At 31.4% G+C, this 12422-nt stretch overlaps 1 protein-coding gene across 1 annotated transcript in view; it reads right to left on the bottom strand.

Annotated features, from left to right (window-relative positions):
* Nucleotides 1–12422, bottom strand: part of LOC129230548 (basement membrane-specific heparan sulfate proteoglycan core protein-like) — a 410163-nt gene that overhangs the window by 74204 nt on the left and 323537 nt on the right. Inside the window, exons 51-57 of the mRNA XM_054864952.1 lie at nt 9094–9186; nt 8909–8992; nt 6919–7037; nt 4346–4571; nt 4108–4210; nt 1757–1830; nt 1532–1672 (exon numbers count right to left, since the gene is read on the bottom strand). Of these exons, the coding sequence (XP_054720927.1) occupies nt 1532–1672; nt 1757–1830; nt 4108–4210; nt 4346–4571; nt 6919–7037; nt 8909–8992; nt 9094–9186 (840 nt within the window). The remainder of the gene's footprint in view (nt 1–1531; nt 1673–1756; nt 1831–4107; nt 4211–4345; nt 4572–6918; nt 7038–8908; nt 8993–9093; nt 9187–12422) is intronic.

The following is a 12422-nucleotide window of genomic DNA, read 5'->3' as shown; positions in this document are numbered from 1 at the left end:
GATGTGCCTTCCTGCCCCTTAAGTTTGGGTTAACAACCAAGGAAATTCATTTGCACAAGAATGACCTCATAATCAATAGAAATGCAAATGGCATCAAAACTTACTATGGATTTTTTTTTTTTTTTAATCTACATCAATAACAGACTACAAAATAGCTGCAATATTGAAGAATATTTATAAGAAGTAGAAGGCATTGTAATACTTTTGATTTCTGATACAATATTTTGTTACTAAGAGCAATAGAAGCGAAACTTGCTTCACAAACAGAGCTTACATTAAGAAGCAATATTTACTCTTTCATATCGTTCACTTTAAACAAAAGTTTTGAATAAATTATGTTTTTTGTTCAATATTTGAAATGAAAATAGGCAAAAAAGTTTTTTTGCTGAAGAATGTAACACATTAACAAACATTTAGAAAACAAAAATCAATACAAGAAAGCAAAACTTAACCTCTCAGGGTTAAAAAATTGTATTGAAAAACCTTCTCTTAATTAGATATGTTTTTTAAATGCTTTAACTTGTTTTTAATTTTTCTGAATTTGAAACAAAATATTGATTTAAGTGATAGTTTTTAAATAATAAAATCACATGTTTAATACCTCTGAATGACCCAATTTGAATTAATTTAATTTTGTTTAATTCTTTTCTTTCTTTTTATTTATTTATTGAAGGGTCTTAACCTAAAAACGAACAAAAGTTAATAAAGACCAAAGACCTTCCTGACAATAAAGGATTTTTTTCACTAACTATTAGAAATCAAAAGCAGCAGATCATAGGATTCCGAAGATGCATAGGAAGACATCTATCAGAGATAAATTAATGGTCAATAATAGTAGGGCTCCATTATGTTAAAAAAAAAAAAAACTTTTAAGCACATGAGAAGACTCGACAAACCCACTAATTAGTCTGTTTCAAATTAGAGAGTACTTTTCCACTTTTACTTTTCATTTGTTTCGCATAGAAAACTAAAATATTAAGTATAAAATTAACATAATTAAAACTTATCTACCAATTTATTAGCAACATTTAAGCAGCAATCAATATTTGTTTTACTAGCAACTTTATCTAAATCTGCTTAAGTAATATTCTGTAAGTAAATATACACAAATGCAGAAGCAAAGTTGGAAATTACACAATTATAAATTTAGATGAAAATTATAATTTTACTAAAGCAAATTAGAGGAATATCATTGAGAAACAAGCAAGAAAAACACAAAGGTTATACATATTTTTGTAAGTTTCCCTCTTTTTTCAAAATCCACAACAATTATTACTAAATCCATCTAGTCATTTGAATGATTTTTGGATCATGTACATATTTTACTCACAGCTAACACTTGTCAAAGCAAAATATTTTCAGAAGGGCAAAAAAAGAAAAGAACACAATGATGATACATTGCTTCAGAATATAAGAAATAATCAAATTTTAAGCCTTTAAAAACCACCTCATCCAAAAACTGCCCTATATTTAATAACTCTAAATGAAAATGGCACTAGTCAAAATAAAACACAACTCCAAAATTATTTACCTGACTTCGGTAATATGAGCTGCTACTACACTGTTGTGTAACCCCAAAACAGAAGCAGGGAGCACATCCTTCAGGGTTTCTGGCTTCCAGGTCAAAGAATCCTTCCTTACATCTATTGCAATTTCTTCCTTGAACATTTGGCTAATAACGGCAAATTTCAATTAATTGTGAAAAACACATTTTCAAGTAGTTGAATCTGAATTAAAAGTTGAAAAAAATAATTACTTTGCAAGGACAGTTATTTCTATAATCGCATTCCAGGCCAAGGCTTCCACGAGAATCACATTGGCAGGTTGGTTCTGAATTAAAGAAAGGTTTATTAAATTTAATTTTAAAAGATGTACATTGTAGAAGTATAGAGAGTGACATAGTGCTGCATGAATAATTGAAAAGTTAATTTAAATGAATTTTTCATAATGATTTGCTACAGTCAAATTATATTTAAATTTGAAGTCTTGGGAGAAAGAATAAAAAAAATAAAGATAAATAAAAATAACAGAAAATTAATAAATACACAACCAAATAAACGGAATGAATTGGAATATATTTTTAACACAGTGCTAATGTCTCAGAAGAATAAATGATTTGAATACTGCATAAAGTAGTATAATTTAAACTGTATAGTTTAGTAATTAAAAAAAAAATACTAAGAGACTAACAACATTTTTAGCCAAATGTATTCTTCTATAAACATAAGCTCTATGGGACTGTTGGAGTTGTCACCTCCAATAACTGTATGCACTTCCTGAGCTGAAGAAGCAGTTCATTATTTTACATGCAAGGATTCAGGTCTAAAAAAAATTTGACAAGATTTAGAGCAAAAAATTACTATACAGTCTTGGGTGTCAGGATCCCCCCTCCCCTTTAAACCACCAACAAGATTATCTGTCCACTTTGTGTTCAAACAGTTCACAAATAAAATGGAAACAATTTCAGTAACATTTTCAATTTATTAATTTTTTTTAAATTTTGTACCCAAAATCGTAGTTTGTTCATAGGGAGGTAGAGGGGTCATTCTTCAGCACGATGCCCTCCCCCTAAAATGGTAGTCTGTATCTGCCCCGGGTACTGTCTGGCTTTCACGAGAAAAGCTCCTGCTGTCAAGTCTGAGCCCGTCCACTACCATAGAAACAGACTTCGATCATTTTCTGCAAGGGTCAGCAGGAAGGCTTTTTGGCGCCATTTCGCCACTCGTCTGCTCGCCTTTGTGCAGTCGTACGGGTTTTTCCAACATTAAGCTTTCCTTGGAGAAATGAGACGTGCCTCGTTGCTATAGCAGTAGACAGGCGCAGACATTTCGGCAGTGGCTTTTCTCGTGATGGTAGTACAGTACAGTTATTGTTATTTATGTTCAACATTTTATAACTCCATTTTGAAAAAGTTCCAAGATATTCATTTAAAATTAATAAAACAAACAAACCAAAATATATATCTTAACCCCTTGAGGACCGGCGCATAGAAAACGAAGCGCAGCTACGGGACCGAACGTTCCGAAATGGAACGCCGCCATCGGCCCGAGCATTTACAGCAGTTAAGCCTAACTGAACAAAAATATTCATATAAAATCAGCATCTCAAAATAATGACTTGAAATTTTAAATTTGCTGTAACAATGTACTACTGATTACTAATTATTAATATAAAGACTATTACATTATTAGAAGGGAGTGAAATAAGTAGAATACTAAAACTTGAACTATGTGCACAAAAACAAAGTTAGAGTTAGACATCGTGAGTGTGCAATCAAAGAAAAAGAAATGTAGCAAAAAAATATGTTCCTTATGTAAATTTAATTAAAACAACTTAGGTCAACGAATTTAAACTAGTTCAATTCCCACGCAACAAGTCTCAAAATTGCTTCATAATTCTCTCGAAAACATTCCCTTTCACTCACTTCGCTAACCATTTTTATTGCAATGTTCCAGTCTCCAAATGAAAAAGAATAAATAAAGAAGAACAATATCAGAAAGGATTCAAAAATAATCATAAACTTCAGTGCCGCTTGAAATCATTAATGTACTTTCATCGAACGGGGAATCCCAAAAGTCTGGAACACATAAGCAAAAATATTTTAACCTTCCTCCCCTCCCCCATAATTTATTCAGCTAGATGTATATCTCTTTCAATAACTCGTCACAAAAAAAGAGAAGCAAAGATATAAACAAGAGCAATTGAGACCTCATAAATCATATGCGCAGAGCAGTGATTCACTGACGTTTACATTAAAAAAAAATCTATCCCATTGAGAGGCCCAAATAAAAAGCTAAAGCCTGTACATGAAGGTCAAATACCATGTGACTCGAATAAGATCAAAGTTATAACCATTTAGCGCCATCTATTATCGTTTAAATATTCATTTAATTCGTTCCGTTTCGAGAAAGCATATATGTGACGCTGGGACGTCAGCGTCGATCAGAGCGCGTAGCGGTTACGTGCCGCTGGGCTGATAAGAGAGGAATTGTTGCGTAGCGTCCGCGTGACGCTGGGTGCGAACGGGTTAACTGTCTGAAGCTTTCATTTAAACAGTACATAGTACTAAGTTCATAATGAATGCATTAAAGTAACAAGAAAATATACCGATTGCAGGCTGACAGTCATTTGGTGTTCCACCACTTGCATCACCCACATAACCAGACAGACACTCTTCACAGAAATCTCCTCCAGTATTATGTTGGCAATTCTGAAAAATGTATACATTTGAACTTTATTATTTTAAACACATTTGTATAAAATAACGTCTGTTAGCACTGGGGGGGGGGAGGTTAAACAGGCAAACAGACGCCAAATGTTAAAAAGAAAATAATAATTTCTTTACCTTACAAATTCCATTTTCAGGATCACAATCACTTGAATGACTATTACAAAAGCAAGGCTCGCACAGTCCTAAGTAAAGCCCAGCTCCAGTTCTCGTGTAACCAGCATCACAGTCTTCACAAGACAATCCCCGATATCCGATTGGGCATCGACACTGCTCCACAGCCAATGCCCTACCGTATTCAGTGGGGCGATCCACAGCAATTGAAAGTGATACATCAGCTAAACTGCAACAAACCAAAAATTTTAACCTATTATGATAGAAAAATTAAGTCCAACAAAATTTTAATACTATCAAGTATGCATAATTGCTTTTAAAACTGCATAAAATAACTAATCCTTTTGAAAGTATGTCTTTATAAACATTTACAAGAAAACTTAATTTTTAACAATCTATAACTATAATATGATTGACAAGAATATGCATTGCATACAACGTCAGCCCTGCTTAAATGTTTTTTCCAACACATAATATTTGATTATGTGGGAACTTGTTCTTTACTTAGCAAACTGACAAAAGTTGTTTACAAATGTAATTGAAAAATCAGTAGCTCTTTCAAAGAAGCAATGATTGCAAGTGGTAAAACGTTTTCAAAATAAGTTAAATAAAGAACAAAAAATAACAATTAAGTATTCATACAGGATTCGTACTCAATTTCAAAATTAAAATGAAGGAGTTTTGAAGGAGTAAAATAAGATTTTGCAGGAGTACTAATGGGCTGTCTTATGTCGCACCTTTTTTCAACATGTTTGACCCTTTTCCCCTTTGTCACAAAGTGTCACACTTTATCTTACTCCTCCTCTTGTTGCATGTCATATTTTTCATAAACATATTGTTATAACTGCCTGATATTACTTTTTGTCGCCCTCTCTCTTCTCCTGGTCACAATTTCATGAACCCGTTTCTCCCTCAAGGCATGACATCACTTGTGGATGATTCATTTTACAATATCATAACTGCGATTTGCTACACAATTGTTTCTTACACAATCACTTAATATCGTACAGCTGCTTATGTATTTTTAAATATTTAAATAATACTTAGACAAATTGACTTTTGCAGCTGGGAGTGGGGTGGAGGGAAAAGCAATGATCATATAACTTTAAAAAATGGCCAAGCACCATTTAAGCATGGTTTACTTCATTTATGAAATGTTTTAGTCATCTAATAATATTTTTACCTTTAACTTTTATAACTTCTATGATCAATTTGTAAATCACATCCTTATGAAAAAATAAATATACGAAATTACTACATTAAAATCGCCCTTATACTTTTGCGATGAAGTTAAGTTGTCGATCAAAGAATTTCACGTTACTGTCATAGGGAAGACCATGAAGTCTTGAACTAAGAAAGGAGTTTTGAAGGAGTTCAAACCAAAATGAAGGAGTTTGAAGGGCTCTTCAAAAAAATTTCCTAAATGAAGGAGTTTTGAAGGAGCGTACAAACTCTGTCATATTATAAATGCATACGAAAATATTGCAAATGTATCAAGTAACTTAGAACTTAAAATAGAAAATCTATGCTTTTATGCTTTCCCAACACTACTTGAAAAATACCATAACAGTGGATTGCATGCTCAAAGTGTTCTGGGAACACTTTTGTATCTTTTTTTGCAAACTATAAAAAACATTATAATACCCACTTAGCTTTTCAAAGTTTCTATTATTCCCAAGTGAAGGGGCTGCATTTTAGCTGTTGTGTTTACTGGAAGAAGTATTACCTTCAAATTCAAAGCCTTATGGAACTTTCCACTTTGTGCTTTAAGGTTCGTTAAAACATAAAAAAATTTCTTTTTTTTTTTTTTTTTTCATGTTTTATTATTATTATTCATTTATCCAAAAAAATTTTTAGCAAAAATATTTACAAAAGCAGACTTGTTTCTTTGGTTTATGAGGGGGAAATTATTTGATTAAACAGGAATCTTTAAGATTGCATCTATGGAGAAACTTTCTCCTCAGGTAGCTTTAATTCATATACATAGGATATTCCTTTATCTGCCACATAATTGAAGAGGGCTGACAGTACCTAGAAACACATATTTCCCAAATAGAATATCTTAAATCACATGCAAAAAAGATAATAGAAACTATTTTGCATAGTTACTATTTCTGAAAATAGTCAACACCAAAAATTAATTTTGTTTTGGATAGAATATTTTGGTTTGAACATTTTGAACTGAGCACTCATTCTGAAAATGTGCAGATTTAAAAAGAGCTTAAGAGTTAGAGTACAGATTTTTTAAGGAAAAATAAAATAAATTAACGGATTTAAGACAAAAAGTACATGACATACTTAATAAAAAGTTATTTTTAGAAATTAATATGTTTTTGAATAAAATTTATTTTTTATTAATAATGAATGAGTCATTTATTTTAAACTTTATTATAAATTCATTTATTTAATTTTTATTTAAAAAAATCTGCTAGTAAGTATACACTGAAAAAAGCAACCATTAAAAAATTGTAGGTTGCTAGCCAGTGCTAATGAATGTCTGAGTAAATGCTCTCTCAAAGCCTAGATTTTTTAATAACAAACAAAGTGAAATAAATATGCTTTTAAGGAAACATTACCTGGCAGATGTAGTTCCTCCAGTGTAAGTTGCTTTTATCAAAATTGCATCTAAATCAGCTAATGTCATTAAAAGATGTTCTCTTGTAGCTGGTTGTCCGTCTGCTCGAAGCCAAGATGTCTACAGAGAAAATAAAAAAAGGATGAAATTGGATGGACAAAAATAGGGTAGAACTTCATTAGACCCAACTAATAGGAGACCTAGGTAGTTCAATTTAAAGGGAGGGATTAAACAAAATTACCCAGAAATTGAACCAAGGTACATAAACGTACAATTATAAACAGCAAAAATTGTATTTAATAAGTTACTGCCCTATAGCCAGGGCTAAGGCAGAAATACATGAAATACACCGCCAGCTCGGTCAATTCCATCACAGGACTGCTGTTTCGGGCTTTTAGCTGAATATACCTGCCTTGCCTTCAATATTCGAGTTGAACCGAACCATTGTTTCGGTCAATCGTCTGGTCAGTGCTAATTCTGTATTAGCTACCAGTTTGTTTGGCACTCTTGGCTTCCTTAAGAGATTTTCCACCTCCAGCTCAGTCACTCCTATGCCAGGCTGATGAGTGCTAATAAGCACGAAACTACAGTCCTCGGCTGGAATTGACTGAGCTGGCGGTGTATTTCATGTAGCAAACATTTTATTTTAAATTTAAATTGGTTTTATATGATTTTTTTCCTTTTTTTGTTTTGAAAAAAATAAATGCCTGCTTTTAAATTTAAAATGGACTGACTAATCTAGATAAACCTTTTTTGGCCTAACAAAAATATGTCGCGACTATGACATGACCCTGAAAAATGAAGAGTTTATCAAAATACTTTTTCCGCAGCAATGATTATAATCAAAGATTTATTTCACATCAGTGAGATTTATATGAGCTAACCTATGATAAATAGACAACGTTATTTCAATCTCTATAGTTCTATTCGGCTACTTGCTTGAACTAAAATAAGTATTCAATGACAAAGAATGATTTTTTGAAGTATGTACAAACAGTTTCAGTTGTTCTAAGGACAAATAAAAGTACATAACTCATAAAGCACATTCCAAGGTGGCTCAACACAGCTTAAAAAAATGTCAATAGAAAAATTAAAAAAGTTTTACTGCATAAATTATTCTATAACTTGAATTGAAGTGCAATAATTTAATGAACTAAAACCAAATTTTAAGGCTTAATAGGTTTTTCTTAAAAATCCTTATAAACTTTTTTATAATTGTGATAATCAAAGTAATATTTCCAATAAAAATTCTTAAGCAAAAAAAAAAAAATAAATAAAAATAAAAAAAAAATAATAATGAAAAAAAAATTCAAATTACTTAATTTTACAACTAAATTATATCAATACTTAGTCAATTACAGAATTTTTGAACTAAATTATATCAATACTTCGTCTTTCTTTTTTCTTTATATTGTCTTCAGTTATTTTTATGGAACATGCACCTGACAGTGACTTTACGAAAACATCTAATTTTTATAGCAGAGTTTGACAGTGGATAAAGACTCTTTTTAAGCTAATTTGCAATAGATGCAAGGAAACCATTATTGCAGGTTGCAATAAGTAAGGAGGAAATACATCAACAAATCTGATGCACATTTATTTAACAACTTTATGTTGAGACTAATTCAACATATTTGAAAAAGAGTTCCATCAGTTCAAGAATATTTCATTGCCAAAGCTAGCAGTAAGTTATAATCAATTAATTTACTATACATAGTTTCTTAACATTTGTTGAAAGGTTCACTTGAAGAAGTTGTAGTTGCATCATTATTTCATTTTAACAAAACAGCTTCCAACTCGTAACTCAATTATATAACACTAAAATGAACAGCATCAATACCCAATTTTGTATTTTTTCAAAAAGTTAAAAAGAAAATGGAAATCAAAAATTAAATTTATTTAACATTTTTATAAATAAAATTAAAATTCAATTACACAAGCTTATTAGTTTAAACTTATAAAAACTAATCAAGATCTTAAAATCACCTTACCTCATACATGGGTATTGACACAGAATGCAGAGTTGATGGTCGTATTAGCTCTGAATGCCGATACACCAATATTATGCTATTTCCCTGTAATATAAGTGGTTTCGTATGAAATTATAGCAAACTCTAGAAAAGTGATACAATAATGATAATAACAAAGCAGACTTAAATAATATGCTAAAAAATACCATAATTTGAACATCAGGATCAATGTTTGGATCTGCTCTGCTACCTGGCACATACATAATTGTATAATTCAGTCTTCCACCATATGCAGTTACCTGTTGAAAAAGCAAGATGGAAAATAAAAAATATATGCACATGAAAGCACAAGAGTTGAAAGACTTTTTTTATACATATTAATTGCATAAAACTTTAATTTTTTATTCAAAGTTAAGAATTGAATTATATTTTTTTTTAAATTTGTGTAAAAAGGATCAGCGCAGAACTATAAGAATTCTAATGAAACTATGCAGTATACTTAAGCATATAAATGAATAAAACATAGGAATTTTTAACAGGAACAATCATACTGTGAGGGAATGAAAATGTTGGAGAGGAGGAGTATATTAAGTACCTTCTATAATATATGTAATATTTAGAAGCATAAAACAGGGGTCATAGCTCAACACTAAAAACCTGGAAAGATGAAAAGTAACAAAACCCTGAAGATTACTAACACTGTGTGCTAGTAACAGAAAAGCTTACTAAGAAACCTGGGAAGCTTTTTCGGAAAACACGGAAATCCGGGGTAGCCCCGGAAAACTACCACCTTTAAAATAACCAAGTGTAATGCTTTTAAACATTATTTATATGATATAAAAAGTATTACGAAAGGTAAGTATTCCATAAATGTTGAATGCTAAACAGGAAAGTATATGAATCCATCTCCCCTTTGCTCAAAGATTTTTCATTACAAAATTAAAGATACAAACACAAATGTGACGACAAGCAACAGGCCCTAGGGCCAGCTAGACTGGTTCTAGTCAGTTTATTAGTCCCCAATGAAGATCAATGGCTCTCTTAAAGCTATCCAATCCTCTTGATCATTACTGCCTCCTCCGGTGAGCGGTTCCAAGTGCCCATGGCCCTACTATAGTAATTTTTCCTAATTTCTTGTTTAGCCTGAGATTTGAATAGCTTCATACAATGACACCTTTTCCTGCCTTCCGTGCTAAAATTTAACTCATTAACATCTTTCATTTTGATAAATTAAAACAACTGAATTGTGTCCACTGACTCTCCTTTGCTCCAGGCTATACATATTAAGCCTATCGAATCTAGTATTATAATCTAAATCTGAAAGTCCCCTTACTAGTCTAAAAGTCTTTCTTTGAACCCTTTCCAATACATAAATATCTTTCCTGAGATCAGGAGACCAAAAGTGAACAGTATGCTCCAAATGAGTTCTTACTAAACTCCTTATAAATGCAGAAGAACATTCTTAGATTTGTTTGAAGTAGACCTATTGAGAAACCCAAGCATTCTGTTGACATTTTTACTTGCAATGCTTCACTGTTGGCTAAACTTGAAATCCTGATTTATTAAGATACCCAGATCAATAACGTTTTCTGCCTGATTATTGATGAAGCCCCGTAAATAATAACTCATATGCTTATTTCCATGACTAAAGTGTAGCACTTGACATTTCCCTACATTAACTGACATGCCCCACTCATCTGCCCACTTAGTAATATGATCAAGTTCTCTTGAAGCTGTTTTACTTGTTCCTCATTCTCTACAATCCCCATAACTTTTACATCATCAGCAAAACAATTTATGTTTCCAGAAATATTTTCATCAATGTCATTCATAAAAATAACAAACAGATGAGGCCCTAAAACTGAAAATTGCACTATGAAACAGGTTTCTCATTAAATTAAATTTCTCACTCCCTTAAACCTGTGCTATTTGCACCGATTTTATCGCTTTTCGCTGTTGTTGTTCTTTCCAGTGTTGCCAGCTTCGAGATGATACCATACGTTTCACAAAACTGAAAAATGGAGGAATCGCTAACTTGTCTGAGTTCGAGTCCCTATAGTCAGAATAATGTTTTAAAATGCATTTAAAAAAAAAAAATCAATCGATAAAAGTTAAACAATTTTTCGAGTATAACACAATGATTTGAAAACTTGTCATCCAACCAAATGTAGATATCATCTGGCAACACTAGATTTTTGCGTAACCATAGCATTTTCCGATCTTTTTTTTTACACGAAGTTTACTCCATTTCTATCTATCAACAAGGGCAGTCGCTTGTTACAGTTTTGTTCTAACTATAATAAATAATCGCATTTATACAAATAAATATATAGAGAGATATATAGAGAGGAGGCAGAGCACCATGTTTTGATATGTTCTCCTTAGGCGTATACGATAGGGCGGCTTATCTACCCACAATTACGGTACATCTGATGATACAAAGGCATCATTACAATAGTAATACTATTAATCATAATAAAACAATCACAAAATGGCAGTACAGTTTCTAAATTTCTCGAATCTTCAGCAAAATTTGCTGAATAAGGATATGTTTTCGGAGATCACAGTGAAAACGGTGATCTCCCATTGTGGCAACCCAAAATACAAGTTAGAGTTCTAAATTCCATTTCTGAAATATATTCGATGCTACAATGCATAGGGTGCAGTGCAGCACAGTTCAAAAATCACGTAGGGTAGATGCTTGGTAACTTCCCCAAGAGTATAAAATTCCAGACCCCCTCCCCTCGAGGCAGCCATTATTTTAAACTTAAATTCCTAACAACATTATGAATAGACAATTAGGAATAGTGAAAAAAAATTAATCAGGTTAAGGTGATAAGCATGGTCTGATAAACTCCAGGCGTCCAAGCAATTTGTTGAGCAGTTTTATGTTCCGAGATTTTTTGAAAAATATTCCATAAATAAATACAATTTTTAGTCTAGAATATTTTTACTATTTATTTTCTCTTAAAAATTCTATATGATATTTTACAAGAGTAATATTTGCACTTGTAAAAATATAGATTTCTTAATTATTAAATTTTTTTTCTTAACAACATATTAACGTCTGACATCTTTGTTACCTAATGTAAAAAAACATAGTATTTTCAAATTCAGTTTAGGATTGAAGAGTCAAGCCTTTTAGTCACCAAAAAAGTTCAGAAAGTTGTTGATTTACATAAAATCTTTGAAGTTTTAGAGTAAATACTTATTATTATTTGAGGTTTCAGAAGAAACATATCTTTCAAATATTTTAAGTTAAGGATTTTTTCAAAGCAGTTCCCTACCTTATTTTTTTTAAATTTTTAATGAAACAGGATTCGATTATTCCAAAAGAATGCGTGTACAGCCATGTCACACCAAAATTTTCCATTAAAGCAATAAAATCTGAAACATTGTGTGATGACTAAAATATTTCCCTGGTGATTAGATTTTAATTTTAGTTGGACTCTGTAAATAAGTATAAACAATTCAAACCATGCCAATATTTTTCAAAATGTTAATTGGCTTTTAAAATTTTCAAGAAGTAATATTT

Source organism: Uloborus diversus, chromosome 9 (genome assembly GCF_026930045.1).
Source record: "Uloborus diversus isolate 005 chromosome 9, Udiv.v.3.1, whole genome shotgun sequence".
In the NCBI taxonomy this organism is placed as follows: domain Eukaryota; kingdom Metazoa; phylum Arthropoda; class Arachnida; order Araneae; family Uloboridae; genus Uloborus; species Uloborus diversus.
Note: the sequence above shows the minus strand (reverse complement) of the source record. Positions and strands in the feature narration are given on the sequence as shown.